General features: G+C 34.5%; 1 protein-coding gene across 1 annotated transcript; it reads left to right on the top strand.

The window, feature by feature from the left end:
- The first annotated feature begins 1,968 nt into the window (after positions 1-1,968).
- LOC138310713 (mitochondrial inner membrane protease ATP23 homolog) lies at positions 1,969-10,953 on the top strand. The gene is made up of 7 exons (XM_069252052.1): positions 1,969-2,366; positions 3,224-3,269; positions 3,900-3,978; positions 4,846-4,983; positions 6,286-6,372; positions 8,144-8,179; positions 10,524-10,953. Exons 1-7 carry the CDS (start codon positions 2,294-2,296, stop codon positions 10,683-10,685), a joined length of 621 nt encoding a protein of 206 aa, XP_069108153.1. The 5' UTR covers positions 1,969-2,293; the 3' UTR covers positions 10,686-10,953.
- Positions 10,954-24,080: the final 13,127 nt, after the last annotated feature.

Below are 24,080 nucleotides of genomic sequence, written 5' to 3'. Positions count from 1 at the left end.
CAGTTTTTGTGGGGTCAGAGGATTGTGTAACTCAATATAATAATTAAATGATTAACTTTATAAGACATATAAACAAATTAATCTTTTAAGAAGCATTCTTTGAAATAGTTTAATCCCTTGATGGACATTTATAGTCTAGTTCGTGTGTATTGAATTTTCATCATTAAAGGTTTGAACATTACGTGCTTGCACGTTTAGGAAACTCGTCGCGCAGCGGAAAATTTAATGAAGTACAAAAATGTGCAGGAGGACCTTTTTTCATTCAAATGTGCATTTTTAGAACATTTCACTCGGCGAAAATGGGGGGGAGACATGTTTGCACCCCTGTCTTGGGGAAGGGGGGGCAATCCCCCGCTTCCTACGCCCCTGTTTACCTGTACATGTATAAGATATATAATGATTACAGCTGATTTTTGATGAAATCCCTCAAGTAGTAGTTGTTTAGGAGACAGAGGGACACCATACTGCTGTCTCATCCTTTTAGGGCTTCTTGATGATTTAAGGGATACCAATGCAGCTACATGTAGTTTGACCTAGAACTTTTCAGTGATGTTACAAACATCATACAGCTATTTCACCTCTCTAGGACTCGTCAGTGATCTTGTCATGAGGTACACATATTCCATATTCTTTCAAAGTTTTGCAACATACATGTACAGCTCTAAGACTAAGTCTTGTCACTGTTATTTAAGAGACAACACTGTTGAAATTGGAAGGCAACTATAAAACTGAAACAAAATAAAAGTAAAAGATCATTTTCTTTTTCTAAAACAACTTAGGAATCACAATGAAACAAATGAATCAACTGAACATTACACTCACTGCAGTGTTGACTTACCCATAAGGAATGGATTAGTTTTATACGGGCTAACAGCCACGTGGAATCCTCCTCAAAGACCAATAAAAGAAAAATACGCACTGGGATGTTTATAAATACACATATATAAATTTACTGTATTCTACCAAATATGTATGTGCCTATCGTCGGAAACCAATTATTCTGCTTCTGCCATTTGGGTATCCCCAGTCGACGTTCCGACTGTTTGATACATTATGTACCTTGGGTGAGTGCGCAAATTTAGTGCCGTGAAAATTTAAAATTTTAATGAGAATAATTGAAGAAAAAAAAATGTATTATATAAATAAATGATTATACACAATTAGAATACACTACTTGCAGAAAAAAAAGAAAATAGCCACATAGAAATAAACAGGGTTAAAAACATAGTTGACGTTTACAGTTTAGAAGATGAGAGAGAGAGAGTTATTGAAGTTGTCTAAAGTTTTGGCATGTACATGTACAGTATTAGGTGTGAGGTTGTTCCAGTCTATGATCGTGCGGGAAAGTTTGACATTTTCCAGTACTGACGATTGACTCCACCAGAAAAATAGGCTAGACTGCACTATACTATATCATTCTCATTCTTAGTAAATACTACAGTTCTAGATATGAACACAAAAAGACCGATTCGATGAAAATTAATTTATTCGTGCAAAATGTTAATTTTTTGTCGGCGATCGATGACATTGCATGTTAATTTTCATTTAATTATAACCCAAAAACAAGTTTTATTTCCTCGAATGTTGTATTAAAGTTAAATATGTATACACATTTTATTTATTGACATACACTCTACATGTAGACGAGATATGTACTGAACATTTATTCAGAGATTTAGAAAGCACATAATATACATATATGTCTCTGGTGTTATTTTAAGTCATTTTTTTCAGATTTCTAGAACAAAGTCATTATTTCAAGTATAAATTTTGACGGACCTGCAGTTTTTGATACAGGCCTGTGAGGGCTTTGCCTAGGCTCGTCTGAAAACAATGTAAAAGCCCCAGGTCCGTCTTTAATTAATAAACGAACACTTAGGTCCAACCAGTCAAACCGTATAATCGAAAACGGCCTAGATTTATATAGTGCACGTGCTAAGTGTGCTTGGGTTTAGCTTGGAGTTACGCCCCTTGTCGTACGCTCTTCAGAAAACAAGAATCCTCGTGTACCGGCGTGACAACCTTCAAGTTTGATTTGTTACATAAACGGGATTTATTAACGGACCGAGGTCAACCTACAAATGTTGTCTTACTGTAGGCCTAATCTGAAAGTTTAATGATAGAGTGACATTATTGTATATGTTTTGACAATATTCATACACAAACCGTATATTGTATATCCTTCGTAGACATGTGTTGATCTTCAAAGTGAAAGTAGGTTTTGCTTAAAACTAACCTACATACAGTAAACGTAGTATAAATACAAGTAATTACTTGAGTTGCACATAGAACAATGAAGAGGTCAAGGGAAGATATTGAAAAATACAGGCGATGTGAAGCGTCGGTGAAGGATTGTCTGGAAGAAGGTAATGTTAATGGATTTATGATTTTTTGTATGTGTAGCAGGGCTTGTAAATAGTTTGTGTTTCATGTGAATATATATCGTGTCGTGGTCCTGTGGTAACTGTAAGAGTGCGTGTGTATCTTGTACATGTGTAGCTGTCGTGAATAGTATGTCATTGTATGTGTTGTGTTCCGTCTTGGTCGATCGTGCATGTATTGTTATAGTCGGGTATATATAGAGGTGTTCTGTCCATTTCATTGCAGTGTACTGAAGGATTGAGTTCCTGGACCTAATAGGATTTAAATAGAGGTGGGTAGCCTAATAGGTATAAGATGGTAGGGTTGTAGGTGGGGTATGGAGGGGTTGTCGAGGGATATTTTGTAAATATATGTGTTAGTCATTGTTGGGCCCTACGTCTTGTGTAATACATCGTTTAATATGTAATTTGTCGTTATAAATAACTATTGTTACGTGTTAAAAGTATTTGTCTCGTTTTCCTTCACCGGCAAAAATCAAGCAAAACCCTACGAACCTGGGTTGAAACACACAGGTAGGGAGCCAAGTGTAGTTTGTAATTAATTATTAACAAACTGGGCCCGTCTCGCTCTTGTTACATATGTATTATATACATTGTATCACAGAAAAATGATGATGAAATGTGGTTTAGTTAAGAAAATAAAGTTAACTCAACCAATATGTTAGAAATCTTCCTTCATTCTCCAGAGCTACAAAATTACAGCTAAACTCCAGATCCAACTTGAAAGCATTTTTGGCTCTTCAGTACCCAGCAACTCAGCCTTTGAAAAAAGAAAGGAAAAAGAAATATCTGAAAAAGGCATATTTGATGATTATGTTCAATATTGAACTTGTATATTGCAGATAAAACAATTGCTGTTATCCTTGAAGAGTTGAGAATTAATAAATGGTAAGTACTAGATATGGAACCTGAAACTATCATTGATATCGCAGGGACTTGATATGCTCCTTATGAGTAAGAATAAAAAAATGGCCTTACCATTTGACCATTGTATATGACAGACATATAAACTAGCTATCTAAGGCCAGGTAATTTTATTTCATACTGGGTCATGGCAAGTCCCTGTGATTGTACCTTTCCAAAGAAAGTAGAAAGTAACCTGCTTTAAAACAAATATTCACACATGAACATTTAATCATTTTATATGCTGGTGTGTCCTACATGTACATGTATATATACAAAATATACTTACCTAGAAGAAAAGTGTGTGAATAAAATATTCATTTACATACATGTAGCATTAATTGCCCTTAAAACTTATGTAAGATGTCTAAAATTGATCTATATAATTCTAATCTTGACAAGAAATGATACTTGTTTTAGAGGTCTAGCTAAGCACAGGTAATACATGTCTTCCTCCCATTAATTGGTTACCAATGGCCATGACCTGTCTTGTCCTGTGGCTTGACCACAAATGGGTTAATTGGAATTATACATGATTGAATGCCTCTAAACAAAAACTTTATATTAATTATGTTTCTTTGGTTAATTGATTCTCCATGTTTTCTTATTTTTAAGCCATTTAAGAGAGCCACAGAAAATAATACATGGACGATGTGGCAACCCAATGGATGAAAAGTCACGCCCGTCAGAAACGGTCAGTGTTCTACTGTTGTTTTGGTATACAGATACCAACTACTACAGAATGTTATATAAACCTAGGAGTAGGAGATTAAAAAAACCATAAAGGGTATTATATCCTTTTAGTTTTAGCCATGGTAGTTGTTTGTTATTTAGCATTTATAGTGATGGATTCATTTCCACAATACAAATAAATTGTGACATAAAGTAATATGATGACATACATGTAAGTAGGCAACATTTCAATGTTGACCGGAGATACTTACAATACAAATGAAATTTAAATAAATAATAATTTCTTTCTTCATCAGGGAGTTACCTCCCATTATCTTCATAAAAAAATATCATGTTGATTGGATATGCCAGATTTCTAATCCTATTTACATCTTTTTGTAAATATTTAGAAATCGTAATTGAACTTTGTTATCTTCTTACCAAAACTTAAAGATGCTATACAGCTGAGAAATGGTTCATGTACATTTTCTCTGTCAAAAACAGGAGCAGAGGAATTAGTAAAGTTATTTACTTTACACCATTAGCAACATTAAAATTATGAGCATCTTATTTTTCTTCCAGAAAAAAACCAACAATAATTAATAATTGTGTCCTGAAAAAATCCATTGCATGCATATGCAATATAAATTATTTTATATGTATATTGTGTTAATTACACATTCGTGTATATATATATATATACGATTAAACGTCACTTATTGCTCAAATGGTGAGTACTGTGTATGCTCTATCAGTGGTGGAGCATCTTTAGAGAAATTGAGATTATAATTGACTTTATTTTCTTTTGATAACAGATTGTATATGTACAAAAATTATGTGTATCTTATCATCACTGTCATATTTTATATCAATTTGTTTCTTAAAACAGATTATCATTGGCCATGAAAATGCCCAAGATGAGAAGACAGCATTCTGTGGTTCAATGCGCCATGAACTACTACATGCACTTGATGTATGTAAATCAGGCTACGACGCTCTGAATGATACACATGTGGCTTGTACTTTGGTGAGTTTAACTTATATGTGATGAGCATAAAATACCAGTATATGTAACGATTAAGCTTAAAGTGAACAGTCGGGCAAGGATGGCTAAAGTTGGTGAAATGGTGTGAATGTATCCAGTATTATTTCTTATGAAATAGAAAAATAAAATCTCTCGTCAAAATCTGTCTGCGTACGAAAAAAATAATTCAAAGTATGGGAATTCTAAAACGTCCTCCCGGCTCACTAACGTCTGTGGTTACATTTCCACGCAGCCTCGATTTCAATGCTTTCAACTTTTCTTTACTTTAATGGTCAGAACTGCGAAACTAAGCAGAACTTGACCGTCCTATTAATATGTGAGAACTTTTGGAAGGCCAATTAACGCATTTAGACTGGTTTTCTTTGCCAGACTATTCACTTTAAGAATACATAAAATGATGGTGGGTGTATGTATACTTCTGTCATGCATTGGTATACATTGTATATTATTATGTATGTGGATTTATTTTGTCTCAATAATAACAAAGTTTTTGTGTCGCCTGCAACGCAAGGGCGACACTTAGGTATCGCTACATGTATGTTGGCGTCAGCGTCCGGGAAATGGTCTCCGTGCGATAACTTTAGTATTTTTTGTCTGGTTTCAACCAAATTTGGTATATTGCTTTATATTAATGTGATCTCACATGAGTGAAATAATGGTTAAAATCCATCAATATTTGCAAGAGCTATTGGACTTTAAAATTATCAAAACAGATAAAGCCAATGTTTCCGCTCGATAACTTAAATATTTATTGTCCGATTTCAACCAAATGATATGTTGTTTTATATTTATGAGATCTTGGAGTGGTGTGATACTGGTCAAAGTCTGTCATTATTTGCAAGAGTTAGGGGACTTGATAACTTCACCTTATTATTAACAATATTTTCAACTGTAAATAACTAGTTTTTGTGATGCTGTGCAGGCGACACATCCACTTCCGTGGAATTCTTGTCTTGTTATGAGATGTTAAATAGCTCGAATTAGAGAAGGTGGTATCTTTGTCTTACATACATGTACATATCTTTCTCTTTCTTTCTTTCTTTTGGTATTAATGAACTAGATGATAAAACTGTTTAGATCATGTTTCAATCTTCTTGTAATTGATATGATAATTTACAGTAAAAGATTATGATGATGATAAACAATTCCATATAACAAAAAAAAAAAAAAATATTGATTATTGATCACATTCTTTAGGTATCTTTTCCGATATGTATATGGCTACCTATAGAATATGGAATTTAAATTAATGTTACTATAGAATATGCTGTTTTAAATTTTCAGATTCGTTCTTACAACCTTTTTAGATGTGATCAGGATGAAGTGAAAAGACTTGCACCGGTATTAGATAAAAAAGCTAGTCATAAAGAGGTAAGACAAAACAGTCACAAAGAGGTAAGACAAAATATTCCTAAAGAGATAAGACAAAATACTTGTAAAGAGGTAAGACAAAATACTCATTAAGAGGTAAGACAAAATACTCGTTAAGAGGTAAGACAAAATACTTGTTAAGAGGTAAGACAAAATACTCGTTAAGAGGTAAGACAAAATACTCGTTAAGAGGTAAGACAAAATACCTGTAAAGAGATAAGACAATATACTCGTTAAGAGGTAAGACAAAATACTTGTAAAGAGGTAAGACAAAATACTCGTTAAGAGGTAAGACAAAATACTCGTTTAGAGGTAAGGCAAAATACTCATTAAGTGGTAAGACAAAATACTCGTTAAGAGGTAAGACAAAATACTCGTTAAGAGGTAAGACAAAATACTCGTTAAGAGGTAAGACAAAATACTCGTTAAGAGGTAAGACAAAATACTTGTAAAGAGGTAAGACAAAATACTTGTTAAGAGGTAAGACAAAATACTCCTAAAGAGGTAAGACAATATACTTGTTCAGAGGAAAAACAAAATACTCCTAAAGTGGTAAGACAAAATACTCGTAAAGAGGTAAGACAAAATATTTGTATAGAGGTAAGACAAAATACTCATCAAGAGGTAAGACAAAAAAGAACAAATCTGATAAGTAAATAAGTAATTTTAGTAAAATTAGAAATTACACAAAAAAATTCTCATTAAACAGAGGTGTACATGTAAGAAAATATTGCAGATATTAAATGGCTAATCACAAGTTCAGGACAAAAACTTTATTATCCATCTTCACAAATTAGACTGGCCATCAGATCCTGAGATTTTATCAGCAGAACACTTAACCTGATACTAGATTATCTCCCTCTAGTTTATAGAAATAAAAATTGTCAAGATAAATTCTGGTGATGTTTTATTAATCTAGAGATTGGTGGCCAGTTTTGTCTTTAGTCATTGACTGTTTGGCAAATTTTGTATAGACATTGTTAAGTGAGACAAATCTATGTAAATAAATGTAATTCTTGTCTTGTAGTTTATGTATTCTCCAATTTGTAACCTTACAGATTATAATTATTCTTACTTTGTAACATAAACAGAGTTATTTCTGACAAATGAGACTGACTGTCTCCGGAATATTTACTATCACTGTCTATATACATCCACCCTAAGAGATAAGTACCAAAAACTGAAGACTCTCCATTACAAATGATACAGATAATTTGGTTCTTTGATGTACGTCAAAAGAATCAAATTCCAAGTAACAGTACACTGTGGTTTACTGTGTGGCTTTGAAGGTTGGCATCACACTCTCTGTTATTTTCAAAGGAAGTCTCTGCAGGCCTGTGATTGGTCAGTTTTTTCTCCTAAACTGCCTCCAATTTTATTATGAGATTGCCCAAGGGTGCATAAAACGACAGTGATTGTAATGAGGATCCAGTATACAGTTGTTGACTGGGGGTGAGGGTAATAGATGATTTGTTGAACTCAAAGACAAACTGTTGCCCTGTTTTGTTATACCCCATTGTGGCGTCATTCCGGTCCAACAGCACATTTTTAACAGTTGATTTTAACAGTTCTTTGGACATCTCGACGGAACAGTTTATTTATTGGCATTTTTGTCAATAGAGTTTATATAAAAACTATTTTAAAGGGGTGTAACAAAATTATCAGGGCCAGTAGAAACAACACATGCAGAAAACAAACATCTATACTTAATTGTTGATTTTGTATTTTGTAAGTACACGACAGTTTACTTTATTTTTTTATATGTTTACAGCATGTGCGGGCACAAGACCCTGAACAACTCCATCAGGTAGGAACCATCAATTGCTGAAAGAAAATTAATAACTCTCAAAAGTCTGTTCTGCATGCTAAGTGGGAAATGAAATCAGGCTCCGATTTCTCGAAACAAAGGTTCAGACTTAAGTAAAAACTTAAGTTTTTTACCTAATATAAGTTATATGAATATTTTTGACTTAAGTTTGTTTCGAGAAATCGGGGCCAGATGTTAGATGTTATTGTGTTGATTTTAAGAGTTTTTGTCAAATTAAAGCTGTTTGTTTGTACAGAATTGTGTTTGGGATTCAACGATGACGTCTATGATAAAGTGTTGATCAGTTTGATGGTTTTTTTTAGCCCACCATCATCAAATGGTGGGCTGATGGTGGGCTATTCAAATCGCCTTTCGTAGTTGTGCATATTGCATTTTGGGACCGATCAGTCAACAAGATGGCCGACAGGCGGCCATCTTGGATTTTGATAGTTAAAGTTTGTTACCACTATTTCTCAAAAAGTACTGAACGAATCTTTCTTAAATTTCATATGCAGGTTCCCCTAGGACCCTAGTTGTGCATAATGCAATTTGGGACCGATCGGTCAACAAGATGGCCGACAGGCGGCCATCTTGGATTTTGATAGTTTAAGTTTGTTACCGCTATTTCTCAGAAAGTACTAGAGGGATCTTTCTCAAATTTGATATGTGTGTTCCCCTAGGACCCTAGTTGTGCATTATGCAATTTGGGACCAATCAGTTAACAAGATGGCCGACAGGCGGCCATCATTGATTTTTATAGTTAAAGTTTGTTACCGCTACTCCTTAGAAAGAACTGAAGGGATCTTTCTCAAATTTCATATTTCAGGTTTCCCTTGGACCCTAGTTATGCATATTGCATTTTGGGACCAATCGGTCAACAAGATGGCCGCCTGGCAGCCATCTTGGATTTTGATAGTTAAAGTTTGTTATTGCGATTTCTTAAAAAGTACTAAAGGGATCTCTCTCAAATTTTATATGTAGGTTCCCTTAGGGCCCTAGTGGTGCATATTGCATTTTGTAACTGATAGGTCAACAAGGTGGCTGCACGGCCGCCAGCTTGGATTTCATTGTTGAAGTTTGTTACCACTATTTTTTAGAAAGTACTATAGCGATCTGTCTCAAATTTTATATGTAGTCGTGTTTGAAAAAGTTTGAAAAGCAGGGAAAAGATCCCTCGTTCCATTGTCAGTCATAGATCATTCTTTGGTGGGCGCCAAGATCCCTCTGGGATCTCTTGTTTTGTAAAGAAATGTGTTTAGAATTCAGCTGTGACGTCTAAGCATTGGATATTCACTTATAATACGTTTGGGGTGGGGATACAAAATTCAGTTAATGGTTGGACTTATAATACGTTTGGGGTGGGGATACAAAATTCAATTAATGGTTGGACTTGAATTACCCTTGGGAGCGGGACCAAAGGTGTCAATTTGGCTGTTTTAATATGAACTTCCCTGAAATCAAGCATTGAATAACACTCATAGTCATATTGAATTCATATCATCCATATAGGCATAGATTGAGGGGGTTGGGGACTGAATCGGATCAATTTTGCTATTTCTAATTCTAAAAGTTTTCGGTGATAATAACTGAATAAACCTGGTGAGCGATACAGGCTCATGATGAGGAATTAGATGGATGTTGGCTATTTGTTTGTTTGTTATCTTGAAACTCATTTCGACTTTTTTCTCATATCTAAGATGGATGCCAAAGTCTTCAGAAAACTATTTTCCTATTTCCTATTATTGATTGACGTCAAAATTTTTAGATGACATTTGGGACCCTTTGGCCTCTTTGTCTATGATGAAGAATTGATTATCATAGTGATGTTTGTTGTTTGTATGATGAAGAATTAGATTGATGTTGTTTGTACAGATTGTGTCTGGATTTTGGCAGTGGAGTCTTAAGATGAAGAATTAGATTGATGTTGTTTGTACAGATTGTTTCTGGATGTTGGCAGTGGAATCTTAGGATGAAGAATTAGATTGGTGTTGTTTGTACAGATTGTGTCTGGATGTTGGCAGTGGAATCTTAGGATGAAGAATTAGATTGGTGTTGTTTGTACAGAATTATGTCTGGATTTTGGCAGTGGAGTCTTAAGATGAAGAATTAGATTGATGTTGTTTGTACATATTGTGTCTGGACGTTTTCAGTGGAGTCAATGATGAAAAATTAGATTGATATCGTTTGTACAAAATTGTGTCTGTTCATTAGCAGTTGTGTCTTACGATGAAGAATTAGATTGGTGTCGTATATTGTGTACAGAATTGTGTTTGAAAGTTAGCAGCGGAGTCATGATGAAGAATTACAATATAGAGGATTGATGTTATTTTGTTTGTTTGTACAGAATTGTGTGTGGAAGTTAGCTGTGGAATCTATGATGAAGAACCAGAAGTATGATAAGGAAAGAGCTACAAATGCCACAAGATTGGCCTGGAATCACTGTTACAACGATCTGAAGCCTTTTGGAAAGAGATACATTGACTCAAAAGATGGAGGTCCATCATGAAATCTTTAGAAATATAAATAATGAATAATAAACATTATTATTAGTTCTGCATAAATGAAACATCTACCTCCATCAAAGAATGTAAGTCTCGTATTGGGATGTCTGAAATCTGATTTATACATATTACAGAGTATAGAAGAAATCTATACCATGGGTGGAAGTGATAAGTTAAGAATTCTGATTTTAGGCGATATCTGTATAGAAAATTTCCTAAAGGATGAATTAATATTTTGCTTGGTATGTAAATTAAAGTCGACAGGCTACTGAACAGATAATGTTGTGTTGTGATATGTTGCGGAAGGCAGCTGAAAAATAAACATAACTTAAAATAATTGGAAACCTACAAAAAGTATAGAAAATTGTGCCCGAGTGATTTTCGGAGGCAGTGCTCCACTAGGACACTCGTACGTATACCCGGCCGAAAGGTATTGTTGGGTACGTATATTGGTTCTAGGTAGTCACATGACGTTTTCGCTAACGACATTACGATGTCGGCTAAATTCGGCTTGTTTGGAAATGGGACCCACTTAGCAATGTTCAATATTTAGAAGAAAAAAAAATATCAAAAGTTTAAAGTTTCCTAATAATTTTTGCTTGGTAAGACTTCCTTTTGTACCCCTACTCAAATATGTTAAAATGATGTTTTTTGCATTATTATTGACTTATTCAATCATAAGAATATAAAGGGACAAACTTTCATTAATTCTACACCAACTCCCATTATCTTTCCATTGTGTTGTAATTTGAAATATGGTGTTAAGTGAAAATAAGTGTGTTGTAAGGAACAAAATATAAACGTCATTTAAGAGAAAAAAAATATTTTTATATATTTTTTTTTTAAATTCAATTTTACCTCCAAAAACCTAAGCCCCATTTTTCTTATTGACCCCTTACTACCGTTGAATCCTATCTGTGAACGACGAAAGTACTATACCGCCATGGAGAAGGTTAACGGAATCAGGGTGCGTAGGAGGTGCGTACCTCTGACTTAGGGGCGCTATAAGGCGGCATTTGGGGGAGCTCGAAGCGAGAAAATGGCCGACGGTATTTGTTTACATTTTTTCAATGAGATCATAGACAGACATTGAGAGGAAAATTAAAATCCATTAATCCAACAATTTTTGCATGTAGAGTGATTTCCATTCTACCGATGTGATCTACAGGTATGTGCCTATATATAGTTACAGGTACACTATCTAAATATTTAGGTGCAATTATTACACAACTATATACATGTATTCCCATTTGTTTCTGTATACAATACATTGGGTATAGACATAGTTAAGTAATGGTACGATTCAGAAGTGTATAATATAAATTTACTGGATGAAAATAAAAACATGATAATGATTTATAGCTTAAAATGTTCAGTGGAGCGAGAACTATACATTGGTTGCAGCTTTGCTATATAAAAATGAAGTACAAGAGTAAAAAAAAATGTTTCAATAAATGACAATTTCAAAAATCAACAGACTAGCCTAATGTCCAATTCCAAATCATTCTGAATTTAACATACGCAATGTCTTTCACAAATAGAATGAGCTCCTCGTGGTCATGATATAGGTTCATCTGAGGCCTAGATATCTCCAGGTTACATACAGGTCATGAAGGTCGTACACAGTCTCCTCAAGGTCATATATAGAGGTTACCTACAAGGTATAACCAATGACATAAATAACTACTCTGGACCGTACCCTTCTCTACACATTTATGTCATTACAAGTAGTTTTAGTCTCGACAACATATAAACAAGTATAATTCCATTATTAAGGGCTATTAGACTTGATTATGTCGGTTGTATACGGGTATATGCAGAATACATGAAATGAAACTTTTAACTTCTAATTCCAACTATTAGCACACCATATCTCTAAAATCAAGTAAAGAACACAATGGTGTTGTCAAAAAATGAATATATGCTCCAATTTAATTTTAAACATTAAAATCGAATTCCAGAAATGTACGAAATTCTATGACATCACTATATATTATGGTCTAAAATGTCAATAATTATCCTTTCATAACTTCAATCTATGCGTATTAACTTTTAGAATTTAATGATAACACCATATACTAAAATAACAGACTCTAAGCTTGAGCCGAATATCTGTCAAAATTGGCTTCACGAAGCAGACATGTTGTTTCCATAAGAACAGTTAATATGAGGCCATTTAGGGTAAATTGTATGAAGGAAATATAACAAATAACAATAATCATGTTTGATAAACTAATAACGATGATGGTATTGATATATTTATTGGGTTAATATGTTGCAATACAGAAAATATCGCTCCCTACATTTTCAACACACAATCATAACCTGTGGTACACCCTTGGAAATGTCAACAACTCACCTGTCACATTTCTGTCATTTTGACGAGGAGCTTCACATTTTCTCCTTGTTGTTGGGAAATATGGCATGTGATTGTTTGCTTAATCTATGCACGACACAAAATATACTTAAAAGTCGATTGTCATGTTACGTTATATCTCACCAGTACAATCCGTTAGACCAAAAACACAATTTGTAAAAAATTTAAAACCGAAAGTAAGTTGGGTTGACATTTGAAGCTAAACTAATGTTAAGTAAAAATAAATACAACACGGAAAATAAACATGTTGCAATGATTAGTCGTTTCACTTGATATTTCCCCTTGAAGACTCCGCCGTGGCTTAGTAAACGGCATAATGGCGAGAAGAAAGTGAAAGTAAAAAGCATGCCGACGACAGAAACGTAGTTGTGGATGCCGGCATATGTTGATTGCAAAGTATTTCTTTCATACCTACGAGTGTAATACTGGCTGGTCTAGGGCAATACACTCATGTCGCCTGGGGCTGTATTGCATGGCTATCCATGCAATAAAGCCTCGTGACGTCACGGCGTCAACAAAATTTCTATTTCCTCGGTAAAATTTTAACAATTTTTTTTCACGAACTTGACTGGTTTTACTATAAAAGATGCAAACAACGGCATTGTTGTTGAAAATATCATGTAATTTTTCATGTATGGAAAATTGACTCTCAGTCGTGGATTTCTTCGAATTTATTTCAAAATGGCGGGATATTATAATTGTAAAATTGCAATAAAACGTTGAGGTATGAAAGAAAAATACTCTTTCATAAGTGGATATGAAGGATAGGGATATTCTACCCTCGGGATCACAAAATGTTGCAAAACCCTCGGCAAGCCTCGGGTTTTACTACATTTTATGACCCTCGGGTAGAATATCCCTATCCTTCATATCCACATATGAAAGAGTCTTATATTACGTTATTTGTTATCGGAAAAATGCCATCCTTTGATATTTGTTAGAGGTTAGCATATATTTTTGTTGTATTAGGTTTTGCTTGTGTGTCCGGCAACTGTGTCCGAAAGTCAAATTAGCATGTAGCTTGCACAGATGAAAATGTAAACAAAACTCGGTAAAAACGTGTAATCACAATAACGTTCACTGAACACGTATGGAAGGGTTTTTGTTTACAATTATGCATTATTGTGACGAACGGTTCTTAACACCGACAATAGTTAGATTGTTGCTGTTATATAGTTACTTTTTTCATAAATGGCAAGTTTGAACGTTTATGTATTTTAACGAGGTGAGGAAAATATTAGAGCATTCCGTGCAACTAATAACTTGTTTGATAAATTCCGTTCCATAACCTCCAAAATGGTGATTTGTGTCGTGCAATAGCCGTTAATTCATACATTTCGTTTGACCATCTTACAGTATCCAGGCCATTATGACAGCAACAATAAACATCCATTTTCCCATTTTCAATCCAAATGCTTGATATAATAATAATATTCTTTCTAAATTCTACTGTCGCTGAACCCAACAAAGTTGTAATACTCACATCAACTCCCAAGTTAATTCATCCAGAAAACCCTGAACACAGGTTTTACCACACAGCCACACTTGTTATGGACACCCTGTCCTTGGAAACAAGGCACACAGCCGACTGGACGCAGAGTCTTACCAACACTTTACAAAGGGCACACAGCCCCAGACGTCACAGCTTAGAAATAACATATTTACAGGCACACAGCCATAATTAGTATCCAGTTAATATAATGCCATCCTGGCAAGGACTGCAGTAGGCATTTAGACACACGATCCTCCAAAATAGTCCTATACTTGGCACCCAACCTTTCTGGTCGGAGTCCTGCCTGGTACTCTTACCCTGGATAACTATTCAAGTAAAACCTCATGTTCATGCCCAGCATATGATTTTCAACTTTTCTCAACTTACCTGGGAAGTGTAGTGTTCACAGAGGGGAACCGGATTAGGGTAACTGCAGTTATCCATATCCAACATGGCGACGGTACAAAAATACGAGAAGATTGTACTGTCTGTTCACAGAATAGACGGGTAGTTTTCTTGCATAACCGCCGTAGATTGTGTCATCTAACAATGTTTTTTGTTTTCTGCAGAAATGATGCGGGTGACTTCTATTGATGATCACAAGCATATTGTACAAAATGTTTGATAGATTTGTCCTCAGAACATGAACTATAAAGAAAAAAAATTGATTACATTTTATTTGAAATATTTCTTAAACGGCTACACTTCACCATTTTGAGATACATGTACATTCGTACGATTGTCCGAATTTAAAACATTGCAAAATATTTGCACCAAGTAAGGTGAATGTATATCGCCAATTCACAATCATATGAAGACATAATGATGTGCGATGTTAGTGCTAAGATTATAATTGAAATTTCATCACTGCATATTTTAGCAACATTTGTTACGCTTATTGTATAGCGTGCATAGTGAAGTATAAGTCGGTACTGTCTCGCAATGTGATGGCAGATTAATGCCATCATATAAACACAATGAAATAAACATTAAATTAAAGTTCGAAATATGTCTTTATCATGCTGCAAATGGATGGAATTATTACATAAGACATATGTGACTTATTCTCATATAATTACTTCTTCAAGTTCACATAGAGAATTCTCCGACATCCCATGTTATACCCATATCGAAATTTTTGACCTGATTTGGTATACATAAAGTTATGTGCATATTCTATTTTCTTATAAACACATGCATCTTAATCGCCAATTCAAAGGTAAAAAACATGCATCATTTTTAATTTTTATAATCAGGCAAAAATTGTGCGGATATAAGATATATAGCTAACCTGTAATAAAGCAAAATTACCAGTAAGTGTGTAAAATTTCGTGATTTACTGTCCAGATTCATGCCACCATACATTTATATAATATTTGAAGTATCACATTTGAACTCGAACAATTCTTGAGAAATTATACGGGTCGCCAATTCGACATTGTGACATGAATTCTACACATTTCAAACGAAATTAGGTGTCGGGATTTTTTTCCTCGATTTTGATGTTTCACGAAGAAATTCCACAAAATGCATTACAAGATTTAAATGCTGCATCATTTTCATGGCATTCATGTAGTTCAAATGCCTGGTTATCTGCCCCTCGGTGCTCACTTGTCAGTTTCCATCATCACGTAGTCGCCAGCTATCCTCATGTATTTCAGCCGTAAATCACGACATCCTCCAGGAGGTGGGTCAGTAATTATATGTAGTGGTGACCAATCCATATACTCGACAGATTCTGACTCCCATTCCAAATCGCCCCGATATACAATGTACCAGCAAGATGCTTCCTCAGCAGCTTCACCAATTCTCATCAAGGCTAATGACATTGCCTTCTCCTTATATAATATTACTGGATTCTGTTCGTTGATTGGACTTGGAACCCCCTGCATCCAACGTCGACTACGAATAACCATGCCTTCTATCCTTTTTCTTTGCAGTCTGCTATAAGATCCGTATACTTCAAACTCTTCGCGAAAATAAATTGGTTTCCAGTACTGAACCCAAATTCTCACAAACTGGTAATTTCCCATCGAGAATGGTACAATTCTGTAAACCAACTATTATTCGCGCGCGATTAAATTCATATGATTTCGCGTGTGATAAAAAAATCGTGAAAATAAATCGCCACTAAAGTATCTAAAATATAAGTAAAGAAGTAACTCTGAAGTCTTAATCGCGAAATGAAATATCTGCGAAAAAGTTCTTATTGTTACTAAGCCCGATGATAAGTTAAAATTACGATGAATTTTGTTGTTATGTCCCATGGTGATAAGATAAATAATGAGTAGACATTAATTGTGTGTATTTATATTTTAGTCAATGTTTGAGACGTCGACAATGGCAGTAAGGTAGAGCTCAGTGTGACAGTGTATCATGACATATGTTACGTTTGACAACGGTGTTTGGAGATTTGTATCGATTTGTGAATGTACTGTGCCGCTTGGAGAGGATGTGCGTTTGTATAGATATCATATGTTTTGATGTGTTTGCACGAGATGGAATGATTGTGTGTGTGTGTAAGTGCTAATTATGTAAGTTTATGTCCAGTCTTGGCAAGGAGTCTGTTCTGTGATGGAAGCTGCCATTGTTGTAAGAGTGCGCATGTGCGGTGAGTGACAGGAATTACGTATTTCCGGCAAAGGTGTTTGGGCTCAATCTCTCTCAGGGTTCATTGCGGTCCGCACATTTATTGAAATTTTGGGGACCGCAATGCACTCTGGGAGAGATTGGTTTGCTCTAGCGGGAAAGTATGAAATGTTGTTGTTCGTAAAATAAACACCGATGTTTATTTCCCCTATACGATTGGCTAAAACCCATGGGTAGAAATACGTTCTTTTTATTAGTTGTTGATCACCTTGGGGGTATAAAAAGGACGAGCTTTTCCGTTGTTTATTTAGACTTAAATAGACTTAGACTTCGATGGACTTCACTTTATTAATCATACATCTTTATTACGATTCCCGGCCAGGCACGTAAAAGTAACTTAAGTCTCATAATTTTATTTCCTTTTCACTTTGATATATTTCTTATTGTATTTAGGCTAGTCAGGTTAGATTTACGTTAGCCATTTAGCGTTTGATCGAGTCCTTTTATACCTCATTACTAATGTTTATAATGCTGTACATATCAGCTTGTTTATGTATTTGAATACCATGTCTTCCGTAATAAGATTTAAATGTGCTTCACAGATTTAGTTTGAGATACGTAGGCTAATTTTACCGTGGAACCAGTTGTTGAGGTTAGCGTTACCAGCTACCATAGAAGTCAAGCGCTACCAGCTGACTTTTAGTGTACATGTATAAAGACTAGACAGAACTCTTTTATCCTTGAAGGTGCGTCATACTATGAAATTGGTTGATATTTTTAATAAAATGTTTAGATAGGCTTAAAATCTGTTGAATTTCGTTTTCACAGTAAGTGTGAGACAGGAAAAAAGCACGCGAGACAAACTAACCATAAGGCGTCATAAATTAACTGTTTTCTTGCTACCCAGAAATTTGCCCTTTCACTGAACTTAGTTGTATAAGATATCAAATGCTATTGTTCATTATATTTGACATTTACAAATGAATCTAACATAGAATCTGACCGTCAATTAAGATTAAGAAAGGGTCAATAATTTGTTGATATAATACATACTAATTAAAACACATTGTTGATGCAGTATATTATAGTCCGTGTCCTGTAATGAGGACAGTCTAAACGTGGGTAACGTAGCTTATTTACCACGTAACCTAAAGACAAAATAGAAGTTCTTACAATCAAGGCTTACCCTTGATACTATATACGTAATACATATTTATCATTTAGCAAGTTCTAAAATATTTTGATTGCAATTTTACTACACCTTCTAAGTGTAATCACTGTCTTCCATTTTGGTTATTAGTCATAGTTCAAACAGATCACAATTGTATATGGAATAGTTATGAAACGAGCCAAAGAAGTTTTTATTTTGCGAGCCTTGGCGAGACGGATTTTTTTTTATACAAGAGAGCCATGGACCTTAAACGCCACCTGAGCCTGATACAGAATGACACAATGTCATATAAACTCTTTATATCGGTCCATTGCCCATGTCAGGCTTTTCAAGTCAGTCAGTGATTTTATCAATTGGACCTTTTAATCTATGGAGAGTATTTGACTCCATCAAATCGTCAAGACGTCTTTTGGAAATTTGTTTGGATTCTTTTCGGCCCTACCCCTTTGGCCATAGAGTCAGTCAGGGCTAATATGAATATGATGTTCTTAAAGATGCTCCACCGCCGACAGAGCATAAATGATATTCATCATTTGAACAATAATTGATTAATAAATAATAAATAATTGATTGTGTATATACATGTCTAATTAACCCAAAAAATGATATAAAATAATTTATTTTGCCTTTGGTGCATGCGAAATCAGTACTTCATTCCATATAGGATATAGCGGTACGGAATTTTTTCGGGATGCAATTAATTTTTTTTTTATATTTTTAACTTGAAGTAAAATGAGAAGCTCAAAATTTTTTAATGGTGGTAATGCTGTAAAGTAAGTAACTTTTGTAACCGATGAAAAATACTGAATCGTCTGCTCCTGTTTTTAATAGTGAAAAAAATACCATTTGTCGGCGGTGGAGCATCTTTAAGCAAAAATATTCACAATTGTTGTAGAGAACCTTAAGACCTTTCGATCTGTGAAAAAAAAGGGGGGGGGGGTCATATTCACAGTTTTGATCGACCTAATGCCTTAGAAAGTTTGTACAAAATTTATTTGCTTCAGCAGTTTTGGAGAAGAAGTCGCAAATGTATTTTATTTACCGACACATGACACACGACAATGTACAAAAACCTATTCGAATAGGTCTCTTAAAAATCCCATTGCAATTAACACAATTTTTAAATACTTTTTATCGTGTAACCATAACACTCAACATTATGAAGAATCTTAAGTCAAAATGCATTGCTAAAATCCAGCGGAGGCCACCATTTTGTCCCGATATTCCCGGAACCTGACGTTACGTAGTTTTCCTTGACTTAAAATTTCATAATGCTATATCACTCACGCATGCCTCCGACGATACCAAACAACACATTCCATCCGGTCACCTAATCCTAATAAAAAGACAAACAGTCGTTCCACTCCCTGTATGCTGAGTGCTAAGCATGAGTAGAAACTACCACTTTTATAGACTTCGGTGGGTCTCCGCCAAAACTCAGAACCAAGAGTCTTCCTCAACATCGCGTGCGCTCAACCGAATGCCAAAAGTGAAGTGGTTTCAAGGGAGACGTTAGGAAGAAAATAAAAATAAGTTCCAAAATTTATTCATGTTTCGTTAGCTGTTCACAGTCGTTTGATGATTCTACGGGGGCTTGTTTACGTCTGATGTAACATTGTTAATTTGACCAAATAATTGTTTGCCTTTTACGGAATGGAGGCAATGCTGGCAACAGGTACCATTCTTACACCCTATCTGATATTCTACTAGTTTTTCGCCTTGATGTTTTTCGGTTCAGATTCAGTTGATTCGGCACATGTCATAGATAGTTCAGTCACTGATCACTTAATGTATTTATAGATTTATCACAGGATGTTAGGTGTGTTTGACATGGTTCTCTCGACCAGAAATACACCTGTTCGTGCTCAGTAAGTAGACTATACCAACAATGTGCGTCTAAAATGTTACATTGTAACAGGTTTACACTTGAACAAATTTTATTGACAAGGTGTTGAGTCAAAAGGATCGAATAAAAGGCAAGACCCATATAAATTCTTTCTTTGGGTAGATAAAGTTAATTATATAACATGAAAACATAAGATAGCTAATTACATTAAAGTTGTATGGTCTATAACTTTAGCTCTTTTGGTCATAGTGAAAACTGTTTAAGTGTTATACATATTTTTCTCCGTCTGCCTGAGGTTTAAACTTTCTAATTTTACCACTTTTTATAAAGTTGCAGCACTGGAAGTATCTTTAATTATAAAAGTAAAAAATCTTTTTAACGTGTACACGTGAAAAATAGGCTCGAAAGATGCCGAATCATTCCGAACTCTTCCGAACATCGTCGCGACAATCTCGAAGTAAAACTAGAGTTGTGAAACCAAGAGAAAATATCAACAATTTTTCATTAACAAATATGTGGTCGACCTCATCAGACTCTATCTACAAAGAAAATAATGCTCGCACATTACAATATTTGATACACACAACATTTTACGGTAATGTGTAAATTGGATGTTTCAAATACTCAATCTGTGGACATATACTAGCATGATTTGCTCATATAGGCCAGAAGGAAAACGTAAACAAACACATGTGTGCTTACGCTAGTTACCTGGCTCACCACGTGCAGGTCGTGTCGAACGTCAGTCACGTGATACGATTATGAATCCGACAAAACCCGAAGTCACTGAACATGGCGGTGATTGAAGGCGCTTTATTCAAAACCAGGAATATATGATTCCTAGATTTCGGCTCTCTTATAGGCCGACATATGCTTTTGGGGAGCTAAATCATCAAGTTACATGTCAATGTTTAAATATCAAATGTTTAAGTTATATATCGTTACAGTGAAATTAGCAGCAATACAATTTTAAACAAACATATTACATAAATACACACACACTAAAACACAAACATACATTACAAACTGAATATAGATGTAGTGATTTTAAACTTAGATGTATGGAAAACACATGTAATTTATAACATTTTATGTAAAATAATGAACAATTAGTAGCTATATATATATATATAGTCTATTCACCCTACTGAGAAAAATGGTCTAAATTAAGGTAATTGCAACAGGAACAATGCAAGTGTTTTTGTTACTATTATCAGTGGTTATAGGACTTTTAAATAAATTACAGGTCAAAACTTGTCCGTCAAAAGCGAAAATCAATAAAAATAAATGTGATATAATGTCAACAAATAGGTATTTTGCCGTAAAATGCTTTCAAACACAGCTTTGACAATAATAAAAATCGATGAAATATTTGAAACAAAAAGTATTAAAAACATTTTTTTTAAAGTTATATGTGCCATAAGTGGGCAAAAGTTATGAAATGCATTTTTTTCATCAGTAATTTTAATCTATTGAAAATCACACTTTCTGGTGCATTAATTTGTTGTAAAAATATTCAAATGGACAGACAAACATGTATGATGCCCTATAAACATAAGTTACAACACTGAATTTATGCACTGTAAGGTTTTTTATGCCTTATGTATGTTTAGCAGAAATTACTTTACAATGACTAAACGCTGTAAAAAATGTAAAATGAAGTTCTAGACCACGAAATAACCGTATGTAAACAATTGCTAGCTAGTTTTTTATTTGTTTTGAGTAAACTAGCTAGTGAGTAATTTAATTCGATTGTGGATGTTTTTAAAAAGAATATAGTAAAATTGATTTGTGTTATAAACATGGACCCCATATCTCATATTTCATGAATTTATGTTTAAAAATCATTTTTGTAAAATAATGTTACTCTATAGCGTTGTTACAAGATCTTGGACATTTATTAAACAAGTACAGTATTACATATCGTCCTTTGTATTTGTCTTTATACATGGAGTTATCATTCTTTTTTCCCTATATAATGTTTATGTTTAAATTAACATATTTCAAATCAAAATTTTCAATATTTTCCCTTCGTCAATTTTTGTCGATTTATAATATGTGTTTCGTTGTATTATAGTTGATACTTTTTAACTTAATAAATGGTTTCTTTTGCAATGATTTGGAGGTAAAACTTAGGGTGACTAGATTATAGGTGGATTGATCAAGACATGAAGGTTAAATATATTGGTTTGTTTTATTGGCGTCAAAAAGGTCTAAATGAAAGAGTTTTCAAGACTTGCATGTACATGTTCCCTTAAGTAGCAGCAAGAGGCATGCGCAATGTTTGTCCTCCTTAGAGGACTTAACTTACCTTGTATAACGAAAGTAATAAGTATTCATTATTGTTAGACGTTTGTAAATGATGGAATGTAACAGTAGTTTTTCTATGCACATTTTCGGCAAGGTACTGATAACACATGTATGCAAGTGAGTGTTTTGACAAATCATTACTTCTGAAAGTTTATATCCCCTGTTCTATGGAAAAGTTAAATCCATCCTTCTAAATATTATTGATTTCATCTACTGAGAGCGTTTTACCATGTTTCGCTAGCTGTTAAGAGTCGTTTGATGTTTCCATGGGGGCTTGATGACGTCTGATGTTACGGTTAGCCAGATACGTTGTCAACTTGACCAAATGTTTGTTTTGTTTGTCTTTAGGTCTAATGTAAAATGAATGCGGAGCACTAAGCGTGAGCAGGAGCTACCATGTTTAGTTTAAAAAACAATATTCATATAAACAATGAAGATATAGATACACATACACCAATACATACAGCTACGATAGGAAAACCAACTAAAAGTTTATATCAATTCCTACCATCTTTATATACTATGATGTGTATCTGAGAGGGCCCGGGACAGAACTCAGATCCTTCCTCACAGGGGCGAGTGCTCAAACCAAGGCCAAATGTGAGGTGGTGTCAAGGAAGACGTTAGGATGAAAAAAGTAAGTTAGGAAGAAAGAAAAAATAACATCTTAAATTTACTTCTCCACGTTTCGTTAACTGTTTACAGTCGTTTTATGATTCCACGGGGGTGTATTTACGTCTGATGTAACAGTTCGCCAACTACGTTGTTGATTTGATTAAATGATTGCTTGTTTTCGGGTCTCCTGTGGACATCCTGGTGACGTAAGTGGGTGTGAGGACCGAGTGTCAATTTTACCCCTCAAGAGATTCTCTACCAGTACATCTATACAGTGACGAAGAGGTGGATCGGCAACTAAGGCGTCTTCTCGCATTACGAGACAACTCCTCGCTTGATAATTGAAACACTTGGCTGACAATTATACTAAAACTCGCGGTTTTACATATTTTATTGAATGGGATCAGTTTACATCTTCTGTGTGCCGCTGTCAACGTGTTCCCACATCACAAGTTGTTATTAACATTTGAGTTAATTCACTTGTAAGTTCACATGTATATCAATAAAAACGCCCACCACAAATGTAACAGAAACAAATGTACTTCACATGTAGATATTCCGGACCTTCAACATACCGTCAGTGAGCGCACTGCACACTTTTCTTCAAGAAAGGGTATTGCAGCTAAACTGTTTAAATTCATCTTGCCGCTGACGAACATGTGTTTCTTCGTTTTAACAAAACAATTTGGACTAAATTATTTTCTCCTCTTTTAAAGCGCTTTAAAAATCACAAAAACCCAACAAAAAGCATTAAAACAAAACAAAGAAGGAAGAAAATAGAAAGAAACATCAGTATGTTGTGAAATAAAACCACCTAAAACTATCGGCTAATAGTTAAATGCAGGAATCATGAGTATGGTTGCCAAGCATTCATGTTATTGGAATAAATGTTCACCTTTCAAGATAGGAAAGACGTTTTACTGTTTTCAGTATTATAAGTTTACGCAAGGGCCGATTCAAAATGATTTCAGAGATAAACTTGACAATATCATTTTAAATC

This window comes from Argopecten irradians, chromosome 16, assembly GCF_041381155.1.
Source record: "Argopecten irradians isolate NY chromosome 16, Ai_NY, whole genome shotgun sequence".
NCBI classification, from domain to species: domain Eukaryota; kingdom Metazoa; phylum Mollusca; class Bivalvia; order Pectinida; family Pectinidae; genus Argopecten; species Argopecten irradians.
Note: the sequence above shows the minus strand (reverse complement) of the source record. Positions and strands in the feature narration are given on the sequence as shown.